General features: G+C 35.6%; 1 protein-coding gene across 2 annotated transcripts; it reads left to right on the top strand.

Annotated features, from left to right (window-relative positions):
• The first annotated feature begins 5,686 nt into the window (after positions 1-5,686).
• On the top strand, positions 5,687-15,819 carry LOC106066107 (uncharacterized). 2 transcript variants are annotated; one of them, XM_056035661.1, is made up of 8 exons: positions 5,687-5,770; positions 6,222-6,368; positions 7,226-7,459; positions 8,612-8,750; positions 10,069-10,211; positions 10,747-10,924; positions 11,754-12,079; positions 13,295-15,819. In XM_056035661.1, exons 3-8 carry the CDS (start codon positions 7,239-7,241, stop codon positions 13,614-13,616), a joined length of 1,329 nt encoding a protein of 442 aa, XP_055891636.1. In that variant the 5' UTR covers positions 5,687-5,770; positions 6,222-6,368; positions 7,226-7,238; the 3' UTR covers positions 13,617-15,819. The 2 variants fall into 2 exon arrangements, with proteins under 2 accessions (XP_055891636.1, XP_013080527.2); XM_013225073.2 differs by lacking the exon at positions 5,687-5,770 and having other exon boundaries at positions 5,849-6,368.
• Positions 15,820-16,169: the final 350 nt, after the last annotated feature.

Here is a 16,169-nt window from a genome sequence, read left to right as displayed (position 1 = left end):
CAGTCTTTGGTCTAATTTTACACCAAGATATGTTGTATTTTCTTCTTTATTTATTGGCTGTGAGTCTTTTTTTTTAGGATGTAGTTTCTTTTTGCTGTTTTGTTGCTATGGCTAAAGATTGAATAAACTGACTTTTCTTTGTTTATTTCCATTTTCCATAATTTTGAAAACGTGGAGATAGTTGTCAGGGCTCTGTTTAATGTTTTGTTTGATTTTTTTTTTTTTTAGAAAAGCTCTGATCCAGCTATACATTCTTCCATGAATGCCCATTTTTTTTCATCTTCAAAAATAAAACTTTTCTCCACACTCTATCATAGGCTTGTTGCAAATCTATAAATACTGCTGTAGTGTGCTTGTTTTCGTAAAACCCTCCTACTGTGTTCTGGATAAAATGAAAGAGGTGGTCTTCTGTTCTACTTGCTTTCCTGAAGCCAGCTTGTGCATTGTGGAGTGAGCAAGTACTTTCTAGCCACCAATAAAGTCGGTAATTGATCATTTTTTCTGCCATTTTGCCAATGTTTGATGTTAGAGATATTGGTCTTTAACTTTTAAGGTCTCCTGGTGGTTTATTTTTCTTTAAAATGGGTATTATGTTTGCAGTTCTCCATGTATGGTTGATAAACTTAAGTATACAGTTTTGGGCCTGTGGTCATAGTCCCCGGATCATTTCATTTGTTATTTTATCGGGTCCAGGAGATTTTCTTAAGATATTTTGGGCAGTATTGAGCTCGTATAGAGTGAAGGGAGTGTCAAAGATCTTACATTTGGAGTTTTTTCTTCTCTCTTTAGGATATTACTAAAGACCTGGTCCAGTTGTTTTCTTGGTTGTGACTTATTGATGCTAGCAAAGTATTTATTGATGGTTTCTGCCTTCTTAAGGTTTTCTGATATTAGGTCATTAGCATCTTTTAATGGTTGGGGGTTTGTTATTTGTTTCTTTCCTGCTAGCCGATGCACACCATCCTTGTTTAGATCTAGTTGTTCGCATGTTGTGGTCCACTTTTTCTTTTTTTCTGTTTTTATTTTGTATCTTATAAGCCCTGCCAATTTGTTGTACGTTGTCTTGTTCTCTCTAGTAGGATTTTTTCTATAGTCTTCCTGGCCCTGTTTCTTTCTTTTACTAATTTATCTAATTCAGGTGTCCAAAAGGGTTTGTATTTCTAACTTGACCTCGAGGGATGTGTTTTTTCGCTGCTTGTAAGATATTGGTGACAATAGTTGCGTAGGTTGTGTTGACGTCTGTCTCCATTATGCTTGATAGTCTTGTGTCTGTTTCTTGTGAAAAAGCTGCCCAGTTTGCTTTTTTATAGTTCCTTCTAGTTTTTTTGCTGTGTTGGTATCTACCTGGTGTTCCAATATTGAGGAATATAGGCCTGTCGTCACTACCTATGTCTTCAAGAACTGTAATTTTAGAAGAGTTGATGATGTCTGTCAAGATGAAAGTGAGGTCAGGTCTGCTAGTTGTGTTGTGTGCTCTATGGAGGGATGTTGGAGGTGAGGTTTTGTTTTGCAGAAGTTGAAGGTTGGAGGCATTTGCTACATCCTCTATTTATTTGCCACGCTTGTTGTAGTATGGGTAGCCTAGGGAGGGTGTGTATGCATTAAAGTCACCAGCCAATATCGTCCTTGTCTAGTGAGAAAGTTTTATGTCTATTTCTGCTGTTGAAGATGGTGGGCAGTAAAAGTTTTTGATAGTGTATTTGGTTCCTCCTCCCCTAAGATTCTTGCATGGGATATAACAATAGTTGCGTAGGTTGTGTTGACGTCTGTCTCCATTATGCTTGATAGTCTTGTGTTTGTTTCTTGTGAAAAAGCTGCCCAGTTAGCTTTTTTATAGTGTCTTCTAGTTGTTTTGCTGTGTTGGTATCTACCTGGTGTTCCAATATTGAGGAGTATAGGCCTGTGGTCAACATGAAACGTAAATCCCAAATCTAATGGACACAAATAACTATTGTTCTTCACTTTAATCACCAAACTATAAGTATTTCTGTTTATAACTAATTACAAATAACTGAGATTGTAAAATTATGACTTGCATTTGTTTACTTTGAAATAGTGATCAAAATATTCATTTTTTATACTTATGTGGTAATTTTAAACAGAGCATTTGTTCACACCGTTTGATGGATAGTTAATTAAACTGTTACAATTATAAATACTTATGCTGTGATAATCACAAAGTTTGGAATGATTATGATTCAGTTGTTCACATCATCTATTCTCGAATGACAATTTTATAAAGAAAAAATAGTAGCTTGCCATAAACTATTTTGTACAATGTCCATTTTTTTTTAAACAAAAATATTTTTTTTGTGATGGTCTTAGGCGACCCTGGAAAATTGTGATTCGACCCCAAAAGGGTCGCGACCCACAGGTTGAGAACCACTGATCTAAGATATTTAAATAAGCAGACTGTTTCAAATTAAAAAAAAAAAAATAAAATTTTATTTTGAAATTTTATATTTTTTAAATGAAGTATTTAGTACTTTTTTCCAGTATGTCTTTCAGCTTTTAATCAGTATTTATAGTTTTATTTTAATTAAAGGTGTATTTAGAAATATTATGTTATTGTAAATTATGAATTAATTGACATGCAAACTGTTTCTTAATAAAATGTTAATAAAACACAAGTCTAATGAAGTTGGAATAGATCTTATCTTTTTTTGAAAAAGTTACTTTTTAATATCACACCTGTTTCTATTTCTTTATTTCTTCTTCTGCTTTCTCCTTATTATGTATCTATTATAACTGTGCAGTGTTTAATATCTATTCATCTAACGAAATCACATCTTTTTTTTGTTTCAGAGGATTTTACATTTAATGTTTTATTCTTTTGTATCTATAATATTTTTATTGTGAAGCTTTACTAATATACACTTACATTGCTTTCACTTCAAAAACATTATTTTTTTATAGCCAGATTGTCCCTATGTTAGAATCTTTCCTTTAAATCAGTGGTGGGCAACATTTTTGTATAGAGGGCCGCATGTATATATACAATTTAGAAAGATACTCTAGCTTTTTTTTTATTTTTGTCTTTTAATTCATATTTACACTTTATTATAGTCACGTTTCTTTTTTTCCACACTCCACATTAAGAAATTACAAGGGTTAGCAATTTTTAAAATCAATTTTACGATTTTTTAAAAATCGCTGTTGTCTTTTGATATCACAATATCCCCAGAAATACACAGTTGTACTTTATGTGCAGTATTTTACTTTTTACACTCGTGCATAATTCTCCAGAACTGTGAAACTATCTTACTTGTTATTACCCTTGTGACTGCTGTCAAATTACAGTCAGTCAAAGACCAGTATTTATACTTGTTTAGTTTCCACACACACAAAAAAAGCTTGTTCACTGAATGAGACAATATATGTTCCGGAAGTTAAATGTCGGGACGAGCGAAACTTGCGCTTGTGGAGCATCACCAGAGAATGTCCTTCAATTGTGCATACTAAATCAAGCGACCCGAACAAGACTCTGGCCCCAAAGCCCTCCTATAGAACCAAAACTATTCGGAGAACTGCCTGATCTGGAGACCACTGGGTGGTTCATCTCAGATATAACATTACTGATCTGAACCCTCCAACATGTAAAATGAGAACTGAGAAGAAGAAGAAGAACAGATGTATGTGTACCCAAATAGTGTGAACTGCAGCACATTTTTTTAAAAAGTGTTGAAATACAGCTTCTGGCACCCATAAGACTCCCGTGGAAGTACTGACTGGAGCTTCTCTTTTCTAGTTATGTCCTCTGAAGCTGAATCAGCTTCTGCGCTAAATGGTGAGCTGTTGATATTGAAAACTGGTTCTTGACGTCTTAAAATTTGCTTTTATAAATTGCACAATTAAGGCATCTAAATAAGTGTTGTACTTTTAATCATTTCACTAGAAATAGTTTCACCTTTCACCAAAGGAAAATGACAAAACCTTTTTTCTTTTGCTTGCTTGTAGAAATGGGAAAGCCTTGTTTGAAAAGATTTAAAACGCATTTAAATTTCCTATGCAAAAGGTCCAATGCAATCGCAATTATGAAACACACGAAATCTGTCTTCATTAGAAATATTGGTAACAAGGTCACAGTCAATGGTCCTTCAAGTCAAACATAACAATTTCTTCCTTGAGATTTTATATTGTTCTCATTTGCCTTACCTATGCTAGCATAGCGGATACATTGGATTGTTTTGTTTCTAAATCGGAACTACCCGTGGTTAACACCCCTAACTCTACTAAGTCTAATTAATATGTAATACTGATTACCTATAAATAGAAATTTTATGCAGCTTTGTGCAAACTTTCCTGTTTAGAGTTTATGGTTGGGATATTTTTACTCAGTCAAAGATCGAGCTCCATCAGTTATTAACCATCTTGTTCCAAGCATACCCAACATTCAACACAGTTCTTCATAGCATTGAATAAATACTGATCAGAGATTGTGTCTTGAATTGAGTGTATTGATGTATAAACAATAAGTATAATCTTCGTTTACTTGACATTTTTTATAATGAGACGGTTTCAATAGTTTATATAGATATTATTTTTAATATATTTGCATTTTTTTATGTATATAATGTGGGCGCACCTGATTTCTGTAGGTGACGGCGGGCCGCATAAAACACTTCGGCATGTGGCCGTTATTTGCCCACCCCTGCTTTAAATGATTGATTAACATGCATGACTAGATTAACCTAGGGACACGCCTAGGACGTAATCATCTTTTTTTTTTTTGAAGTAACGTCTGTATTTCATACTTACTTAATCCTGTGTACTCCCAGGGGAGCATTGGGCCGCAATAACACCTCTCCACCAAACTCGGTTCTGAGCAGCTTTCTTCATCTGCTCTCATGTCATTCCAGTGCCCTCAACCCTCAGCTTCAGGTTTGCTTGGGTCTGCCCACTTTCCTCTTTCCTTGTGTGTTCCAGTCACGTGCCTGCCTTGCAACACTGGTAGCTGTGTCCTATCCAGCTCCATTTTCGTTTTGTGATTTCTTGGGCTATGGGCTTTTGACTAGTTCTCTCCCACAAATCGATAGTGGCTTATCTTTTCTGGCCACCTAATTCCTAATAGGCGTCTGTTAACAAAAGTCTGGAGCTTTTCCATATTTGTTTTAGTGACTCTCCAAGTTTCTGAACCGTCTAGAAGGACAGACTTAACGTTTGTATTTCATAACATAGGCTAATCTGTAGGCATTTAACTGTCACCAAGACCCAACAGAAAATTCTTAATGCTGCATGAGTTTGTTTTTGTTTTGTGTCTTTCGTGTTCATATACTTGTATTGAGACTTAAACAGGTTCCCATATTCCGCGTATAACACAATACTTAGTATTTACACACATCCCATATCTACTGAATGTCTACTTTGTGTGCGTGTGCGTGTGCGTGTGTGTGTGTGTGTGTGTGTGTGTGTGCTACGTGTTATGTCTAGCCAGTGACTGCAGAAACAAAAAACCAAGAAGTGGATGGTTAAGATATTAGAAGAAATGATATTCAAGGTCATGTCATGTTCTCTACTAGTCATTTAACTCAAGACGTGACAAACTGTGACATTCATGGCATCTGTTCGACAATCTTCATTAGCCCCCACCTCTCTCCCCCATCTAATTACATGCTTGTTGACAAGCGTAACAAAGTTCATGCACATGCTCTTGTGTCTGGTCAGACACGTAAACAAAATCTTCATATAGCCTTCTGATTAAAGATACTGTTAGAATTATAGTCCTATCACAAAGACGCATGGCGCGTATGACGTAATCATCTATTTTGAAGTAACGTCTGTATTATATAAGATATAAGATAAGAAATTGTATTACTTAGCCCTGTCATGTTATATATAGAGCTCATTCTATCTGGTCTAAAGTTTTATTGGATGGTAACATTCACCGAATTATCGATAAATGAAAAACAGTTGGCTTTTTCTTCAAACTTCTGTGCGGTCTATACTCCTATAGTTTCCATAACAATCGACCTAATTTTCACGTTTCGAAACTTTGAAACAACTAATGGACATGAACCGCATTAAAAAAAATTAAGTTTATTTTTATTTTGAAAGATTGGCTAATTACATTTGAAAAGAATTGCTGACTTCGTTGTCACAGAAAAAAAAAGTTTGAGAAATCATGACCGAAGTTCTTAGTGCTGTGCTGTCTTAGTGGCGAAGCGAAAGAGAGCCATAAAAATTATTAAAATTGTTTATCTCCCTTAGTTTTTCATCCCCAGACAAAAGTGCTTTCGGTTAGCCCTGGAAATGAAAATTAATGATTCACAGTTGTTTGCTTAAACTTCAATGAAACTTTGTGACAGTATCTGAAGACCTAGTGCAGCGTTTCTCTAACTGTATGGCCGCTAGCCTGACGTGCTGATAAGGTGAGAGCACAGCTAGACGATCTTTTTTTTTTTAAAGACAAAATTCTTTTGTATTAGCCTTTTAGTTAAAATTCATATTGAGTATTAATCAAGTAAACACGACATTATAACCACAGCTTTATCAATTATCAATTAATCTTTAAAAAGTGACTGTTGTATCAATTGAGTAGGACTTTTAAAAAAATGTTGAAAATAAAATCGACTCGAAAGATTCTTTTAAAGAAAGCGTGGTCGAGAGGCTAAGTACGCCTGAATATGGCTTGGCTGGGCTACACCCGACTCTGGCAGAGTTGTATTTACTAAGCGCCTAAAGACAGCATGGAAAACCTTCTTCCAGATATCCCTCCCCACCCCACTGGTTCACAAATGAGATTGGCCCATAGCACTCTGAGCATGCTATAAGCATAAAAACGTCTGACTGAACACGACAATGAATTTTAAGATGTTTTATAGCGGGTCTGTTTTATCCACGCAAAAAGATTTAATCAAAACTATAGCACATCACTCGTGGGGAAATTTGACCTATCTAATGTAAGAAACACAGTAGATTCTCTATTGGCGTAATATATATATATATTATCACACACCCAGAGATATTAGAAAAAAACAACGCTAAAAAGAGTTGCTACTTGCTAGTTTTAGTTTTACAATTATAAAAACAACAACTTATTTTTCTAAGTTTTAGATATAAAAAAAAAACGGGCTTGTATAAAAATGATAATAAGAAACAATTATTAAAAAAAAAACGGGTTAATTTTGCTAGTAAGGTATGACAGTCGCAAATTTATTTGACAAATTTTCATCCTACGGCCATTCACTTTCTCTACATATGTTATAAATGATTCTTTTTTTTAAAGGAAACATTTCAGTATGGAGACTACAGTAAAAGTTGCTGTAGTTGGTGCAGGAGCAGCAGGTCTTTGTGCACTTAGACATTTGACATCTTCTGAACATGTAGCAAGCAGACATCGTTTTGAAGTGACTTGTTTTGAGCAGTCCAGTAGGGTTGGAGGCACTTGGATATACACTGAACGAACTGGAAGTGACCAAAATGGTCTTCCTGTACATTCAAGCATGTATAAAAACCTGAGGTGAAATAGTTTCTAAAGCCCATATTTGATTTGTTGTGGTCGATAGTGTAGTTGAAACTAAGACTATGTGTCACAATCTAATTGCATGGTAAATATATATTTGTTATATCGGAAGTTAATCTAATGACTCAATATCCAATCTTATGTCAGAGATCCCTGTTAAGTTAAAAATAATAACCAAAAAAACCCCCCAAAAAACAACAACACAGAATTCCTCTGTCTGTCTTATCGAATCGAATCTAATTCAAAAAGAAGAAGAAGAAATATTTTTTTTACCAATCTTTTTTGTTTAGTGCAATTTCATTCGTTTATCTTTCTCAATACGCTATGATCCTATCACTTTTCTGACCAGATTTATCGATGATCCCGGGTCCCATCCCCCGTCGTCCTGCGGGAGGTTCGGACTAGGAAGTAATTATCTTCAACTCTGAAGGAACATCCAAAATATGTAAAACGTTTTAAAACAAACAAACATTTAAAGCCTTCAGAAGTCTACATGGTAACCTTTTTTCCAGGGAAGTGCTTATTAAAATAAAAGGTTTCATTGTTATCTATTGTTAGTTTTCAAGTTTTCTGTCCAAAAACTTTAAAGAGGAATAATTCAACTTATACCACCACATCAGTCAAGTGCAATTTATTTTCCTTGCCCGAGATACCAAACAAAATAATTAATTACCAAGAGTTAATTAACTAATTGGTTAATTTATTGATTCTTGTTTTGTTCGGTACAAAAGATAATTGTGCAAACTTCCAGTTTAATCCGAAATAGTGTGTGGGAGAAATAAGGTGTACACATTTGTTATCAAAGAGACAGACAGACTGACAGAGTGAGTTGATAGAAGATTTGTAATAAAGTTCAAGACTGATCTTATATCTGTCATAAGTGCAAACCTATTTTTGTTTTGGCTTTGTATCTTTTTTTTTTTAAAGTTATGAAACATATTAAATTGATTAAATTCATTTTCCAACTGATAGAGTTAGCATTCAAATCCCGTTAAATCTGCGAACGATCATTTTGAGGGAATCCTTAAGTACTGAAACCATCTACTGAAACAAAAAAATGTTTGTGTCCTCTGACAAATTGTTTAGAATACATTTTGATTGTTTTTTTTAGTTCTCCTCAAATTCTATCCTGTTTCTCCCAACACACAGAACTAACCTCCCTGTACAGTGTATGGCTTTTCCTGACTTTCCTTTCAAGTCGACTCGTCCTTCCTTTGTCACGCATGAAGTTGTGCTAGACTATCTGGAGGACTATGCATCTCAATTTGATTTGTTCAAACATATTAAGGTAATCTTAAGATAAATTGGCTGAATGAAAGTATATATGACCCAATTTTGTAAATGTATGTCACTCACCTCGTAGACATTGTAAAGTGTGTTCATAATCTGGAACTACTTAGAGGGAATCAAAGTTGTATCTTATAAATATATTTGAAGATTTGGAGGTATGAAGAGTATTTAAGTGTATACCAGAGAGGCTGGCAGCTGGCAGTGGTATGCGCTTCGCGACCTCATCGTGATGGCCTCAAGTGAATCTTGCCTGCTGGCCTGCTGTTTGTTTGGACTATGGCGCAATAATCTTAATTTCTGGTGGGATTTCCGAAACTTGTAAAGGAAAGTGATCTCCCCTAACTTGGTTTGCAGTTTTAATAACTACAATTGTACTGATTTGCTCCGTTAATGTGCGGAATCCATGTATTACGTATGGGATGGGCACATTAACGACTTCCGTACCGTTAAATTTGAGTTCAAGGTTCGGGTTTTGATTTAGAGCTATCAAGGTAGTTTGCAAATTAATCCTTTTTTTTTTTGCACTCACGCCTTGCTTGTAATGTAGGCTACACTTGTATCTAGCTAATTTGGACATTTTCTTGGTAATGTGAATAAACTAAACAATTTTCTCACATTTACAAATAACTTTATTTACTAAAAGTTACTATGTACACTACCTAGATTGTCTGCCCATCAACGGATTTCAGCATTGTAGAGGTAACATTCATAAACAAAAATGAGATTGTATACATCGGGTCCGCACATTTCCAGCTTAAAAATATTTATACACACGTGAAACTTATTTGAATGTTTTGGTTTTCAAGTCATTGTTTTGTAGCACAGCTTTTCATTAAATCAGCTTTACTAAGTGACTTTGAGTATTATCGTTAGACTACTGTATAACATTCTTCCTAACAAAGACTAGTATCGTTTAAAATAAAGATAAGTCCTACTTTATAAGAATGAAAAAAAGCAAAATATAAAAAATACTTAAAAAAACAAACAAACAACAAAGCTTATCTAAGGGGAACAACCAAAAGTATCTGCCATATCTCTCAGTACTGCTAAGTTTAACAACCTTTTCTATAATAAAAATTAATTACTACTAATGGGTTAGCACATTGTTTAATGTTTAAATTTATTTATATATTGTCATTAACTATGAATATTTATGCAAAATTTTATCTTGATAACAAAAATGGGAAGTGGAAGAAAACACGTGTACAAAAATAGTACCAGACGGACGAACGGATGGACGGACGGACGGAGTTAATATGAGCCTTTTATTTACTACTTCTAATTGCCTACGATGTTTACCCTTTCACCCCTTCCAGTTCCAGACATTGGTCAAGTGGATCCAACCAGTGAACATGCAGAGTGAACTAAAGAAGCTACAATGGGAGGTAACTACATGTGATGTTGTGAATAAAATAGAACACCAGCCTGAACTGTTTGATGCTATACTTGTATGCAATGGGTGAGCAATGACACATAATTTCTTTTTCGTAAAATTTACTTTAAATTTTTATATTTTTTTTAAAGGGAAGGCCTACTGCTTTATATATGATAAGCTTTATTTTTTTTTTTACAATTATTTAAACCATTGTAACTTCTCTATTAGAGATTTAGTAAAAACCTTCACAGCCACTCCGGCGATTGCTGTCTTTGCCCTAATGTTTAAATTTCCCTTTGATAGCATTGACTTTGTGTATTTTTGTTAAATTCCCCCCCCCCCTTCCCCCCACCACCAAAAATAAAATTGCATTTTTTTAAAAATCTGTTCTTCATCGTAATGTTCTCGCCAAAGGAGACTTTAAGACTTAAAACTGTTATTATCCCATCACCTAACAAGTCCATTGAGTTTTTTTATAAGACCACATCATGTGTGCGTCTTGCAATCAATACTATAATTTTGTTTACAAAACATATGGGAAAAACTGCATGGTTATAACGAAACAATCAACCCCCCCTCCTCCCAATGAATCACATTTTTCACCTTTTGGTTTGTTCAGCCATTATGCAGATCCCATGATTCCCGACATACCAGGCATGGAAACTTACTCCGGTCAAGTTTATCACAGCCATGATTACAGAGTACCTGAAACTTTTTCTGACAAGGTGGTCGTAATCTTAGGGGCTGGAATGTCTGGTCAGGACATTGTATTTGAATTATCTCCCTTGGCTAAATGGGTAAGTCTAGTTTGTTTTACATGCTTAAGATGTTCTACGGAATTGAAAATGTGTATGTACTAGCCCAAACCTCCCTCGGAACGGTGGGGGGATGGAGGCGAGCAGGGTTCGAATGCGGGGACCATTGAGTTGACAGTCCTTGCAACCATCCGTTTGAAGAGAAAGAAACCTCTATAACTTTTTAGTGTCAGGGGTTGTAATTTTGGATGATGGATGATGGTTATACATAACATTTAATATACTATGTCAGCGCGCCTAAGTTATGTGCAACTATACAACAGAGTTAACTTGCAAGCACACCTTAATCACAGTGCAAACAGTCCGATCCGGGCTCGCGATGCCCACACTACCCAATGGATAATGGCCGAGTAGGGTCCATACAAGTACAAAAAAGGCTTGGCTTCCACAGAGTCCCAAGCCAGAGTCCCTAAATAAAAGAAGTCTAAGCTACGAAATAACGAAGAGATTATTATAACCTAACTTACCCAATACTGAGGAAAAAACACAAACATTAAGCTCCAGCCAAGTATTCGCTACGTAAACAAAGCACAAAAAAGAAGCAATGACGCCTACAGAGCGCGTCCTTAGAATGAGAGCACAAACTATTATGGTGCACAAATGAAACACACCTAACAAAGAACCAACTCCATGACATTAAGCAATATTGAAATATAATAATAACAGTCTTATTCTCTTGAAGGACATCATAACTCTGTTAATGAACCTCTCTTAGTGAGCACATTTCACTTTTTTATTTTGTATATGAAAGTTAGATTTAATACAGTAACTTTATAGGATTTAACAGTGATTTGTTTTTTTCTCAAACCAGGTCTATTTGAGTCATAACCAACGGCCACTCACTTCCAACTTGCCAGAAAATTTGACACAGAAACCCGGGATCAAGAAAATCACTGGCTCATTCGTTCATTTTTTGGATGGCAGTCAGGTCATGACGGATGTGGTGCTGCTGTGTACAGGATATAACTACAAGTACAGCTTTCTGGCGCCCCAATGTGGCCTGAAAGTAGTGGACGGGAGAGTCACCGGACTGTATAAACATTTGTTTTGTACGAAATGTCCAAGTTTGGCAATTACTGGTGTATGTAGAGTGATTTTACCTTTCCCATTGTTTGATTTTCAAGTTCGTTTATTTAGGTAAGTGATACACTTGTTGACGATTTTCTTTTTAGTCTTAAGTCGCATTTTTAGTGGCAAGGAGGTTGTTTTTTTCTTCATGGAAAACACAATTTTTTACAACTATTCACTATAAATAGTAAAAAAAAAACAGCAACAGGGGAGACTATGTTAATATGGGAGACAAAATACACTTACACATTTAACGCAGAGGCGTGGCTAGGCATGTGTGGGTGGTGCGGGCTGCACGGGCATTAAGTGATGTGGGGTATCACCCTCTCCCCATAATGTATTGAGTTCATTTTCCTTTGAGCCTATTAATATAAAATACACATTATACAAACATTAAAAAAAAAATTAAAAAGAAAAAAAAAAACTACTGAATTTGAAATGTAAATTGAAAATATATTTATATTGCGACCCGCAACATGTCAATGTATAGACACTTGGCACCACAAACTATAGAGCAGCTTGTATCAAATTTACTACATCTGTTTAAATCCTTAAAAAAAAAGGATGTTCCTTTAAATCTCTAAATATACCTCTAGGCTCTGAATCTAAATAACCATCTTAAATTATTTTCATTTCTCTTTGATTCGTTTTATTTTTCATTAATTCTGAAAGAACTGACTGCAGAAAGAATTGACTGCTTCTAGCCATGACCTCCAGAGAGCCAGAAAACAAGCTGTCAAAAACAAAATAATTCCAAAACTGTAGAAACTCTGGAGACACTGACTAGTAAAAATAAAAATACTTCAACCTGATCTGCAGCCCTCAAATTTTTAGTTGCTATGCAGGCTTTTAATTTACTAACCAACTTTGGAAAGAGGCTTCAATGATTTGTAGAAGTTTATTCAGAAACCTCCAAACTTTCTAAACAATGACCTGTTATGCTCTTGTGCTGTATAAAAAAAATATTAGCTAAATGAATCAATTCCAAATTCCGCCAGCGATAGTTTGAAGAGAAAATATTATTGTTTGAAAAACAGGTGAGATTAATGTACTTTAGTATGCCAATTTGAAACAAAAGTTATGTTTACAGAGAAAGAAAAGGCTTCTTCTGCTAAAGATAAAATGTGAAAAACTGGTTCCTTCATGTTTTTACTAAGAAGGGAAGTAACATTGTTGAATATCTAATTTATTCAGTTATCTCCCTTGTTGAAGAGTAACCTTAATGTTTGATCTGTTCCATACCATTTTCAATTAAGCTGCTTTCACTGTATTTATTTTGTTCAGATCAGTTCTTGAAGGTACATGTGTCTTACCCAGCAAAGTGTCAATGGATGAGGATACAGAAAATGATTACAGAAAACGTCTGGAGGAGGGCATGCCTCACCGCTATGCACACATCATGGATAGTCGTCAGTTCAGCTACACCAATGATCTGGCAGACATGACCAAAACGAGCCGGCTTTCACCTTTTTACAGTCAGTTGTATTACATGTGTAACGATCTGAGACAACAGGACCTTGCCAATTACAAGAACTGCAATTTCACTATTAACGAAGCAGGTGATGTAGTGCTCTTATCAGCTGAAGATCTCTATCTCAAAATTTGAGGATATCTTAGTTTAGATTTGATGATTTCAAAAATCAGAATGAAGTTTGATATTATGGTGGATAAAATGAACAGAGTTCAAAAATATATTCAGGAGAACATTATGTTAATTAAGACTATAACGGTATTGCATTGCTATGGGCAATGACTTGTTGCATTCATGTCTTACTTTGTTACTTTATCTACTGGCTAGAGAATTTTGGTTACTTTCATCACAAGAAACAAATTATTTACTAAGTTATTTAATATCATGCATAATAATTTTTTGTGTAAGTCATTACTTGTGGATTTGTCATCGACCCTGCTTCTAAGGAATGCCTTCTAATTATTTAATTGACTTGGAACTGAATAAAGAAAAATGTATCTTATCTTTTTTGTGTAGAAAAAAACAGAGTTTATTGTTATTTCAAAAACCTTTTTTTAAGATAATAAGTACGGTATCTAATAAACTTTATTTCAAATTCTCTTTACCCTATGTAAGGCAAAAAAAAATGTTGTTTAACCCATTGTTAAACCTAAAACCCCTGGAGTTCCATGAATAATGGATTTAAAAAAAAACAAAAACATAAGATAGAACGTACTATTTTTTGTTATAGTTTTAAAATATAATTGTAGCATACATTTTAAGTCATTTAGATCCAAAAGTATATTTTTGCAGATGTGATTGTAAACACTGTCAAATTTTTTTCAAGTTTTAATTTGTTTTTACAAACTTATTAACATAACAATAATTCACAGCTTAAAAATATGAAAATATTTGCTAGAGAAACCACAGCACCTGTTAAAATATAAAATTACTTTTGATCTGAATTAGTTGAAGCGATGTGTTCAGATTTGTATGTCTCTGTTACATTCCTTCTGCTTACATACCATATATATATTGCTATAACTTAGCCAAATAACCTCAACGAAAGGATTATAAAATAACAAAATAGAATGTTTAATAACCAAATAAGAAACTAGATCTAGAATTACACTAATCACATCACAAGCGTCGTTTTCATCTCTAATCATCGGCCATCTTGACTTCCTCTGTTCTCTATCGTGTCCTCTGGTACACAATGTCGCGCCAAATGACAGTGCGCAATGTAGAGTCATAACACTGCCCCCTCCTTAGTTATGTTCGTCCCGAACATGACCAGATTTTCGCTAGGGCTGAAGAATTGTCAGTGCAGATGAAGTTCTGGCAAGAAAGTTATAGTCCCACTGGAGGCCAGGTCATAAACACACTGTCATTTCAAGCCATCTCCAGAAGGTAGGCCTGTCTACACATGTCCATTAACCACATTATCAGTGTCCAGTTTCCGCTGAAATTGATTCATCTTTTACTCTGCTTTGTGAAGGCAGTCGTACGCACGTTTGTCAAGTCCAGACCTGTTGATGATTTTTCTGGTATTTGCATTGTTCATTCGAGGTGCCGCCCGGACAGTTCTTATTAAATTTCTGTCTGCAGTTAGTACTGGTAGCCAAACAGGAGTATTGGACACAGACCCAACATTGTCCGATTTGGTCATGCCCATTGAGGCACTATCAAGGACATCGAAAGCAATAGTTTCACTCTGCCTGTAGGTCACTCTTCTAGTTTCTTCATCTAGCGTTTTCTTTTCGGGTCCGGGCTTATCGTTGAAAAGGTTGCCACTTTCTTTATCTTGAAAGCTAGACGCATCTGATGTGTCATTATGATCATCGACGGCGCTGCCACCACCAACACTTTCCTTGTAACTACCCGTATAGCCAAAACAGTGATTGGTTGATGTTTCAATCTCCGCTCTTCTAGGATGTAGCTGGCCTTCCAGTTTTATCCACTTCAGTTTGTCCCTTTTATGATACCTGTTTACTGACAGATTAGACCACTTTGGTATGGTCGTATGTTCGATTCGTTTCACCTGAATGCCTTCCACACCATCATCAAGCAATGGGAACTCTATGTGTCCATATTGTAAAGTTCCACTTCCAATGTTTAGAGATAAACCGAATTCCTGCATAAAATCCAGACCCAGGATGCAATCGTCGACAACATTGGCGATCAGAAAATCATGACTAAATGGTTGACTTCCTATTTCAAAATTAAGCCGTACCTGTCCTAATATAGGTAACAGTTCGCCACCTGCCGTTTCAAGAGTAGAGCCATTCACTCGGATTATTTCCCGATCACCAATCAGACTGGGTCCAACTATCGACCGCGTGGCCCCTGTGTCCAAGAGGAACCTATAAGAACCAGCGCCAATCTTTCCCTGCACTCTCAAGGTTCTGCTTTGTTCTAACACTCTGAAAGGAGTCTTTATTCTCGGGGTTTCGATTTCCTGGGCTGCCCGTTCTTGCTCCCTAAGCCCGTAGAATCGTAGCGGTTGACGTTCCGATGCACAGCCTTGGCCTTGGAACAACATGTTACAATTCCTCCGTAAATGACCTGGAGTGTTACAATTCCAACAACGAAAAGTCTTTCTACTACGCCTTGAGGTCTGATAATGTTCCCGTTCATTTACAGCCTTTTCCACCATTCTTCGAATCAGCCTCGGCAGATCCTCATCTTCCGCCACATTTAACGTCCGAC

Source organism: Biomphalaria glabrata, chromosome 7, assembly GCF_947242115.1.
Source record: "Biomphalaria glabrata chromosome 7, xgBioGlab47.1, whole genome shotgun sequence".
Classification (NCBI taxonomy): domain Eukaryota; kingdom Metazoa; phylum Mollusca; class Gastropoda; family Planorbidae; genus Biomphalaria; species Biomphalaria glabrata.
This window is presented reverse-complemented; position numbering and strand designations above follow the sequence as displayed.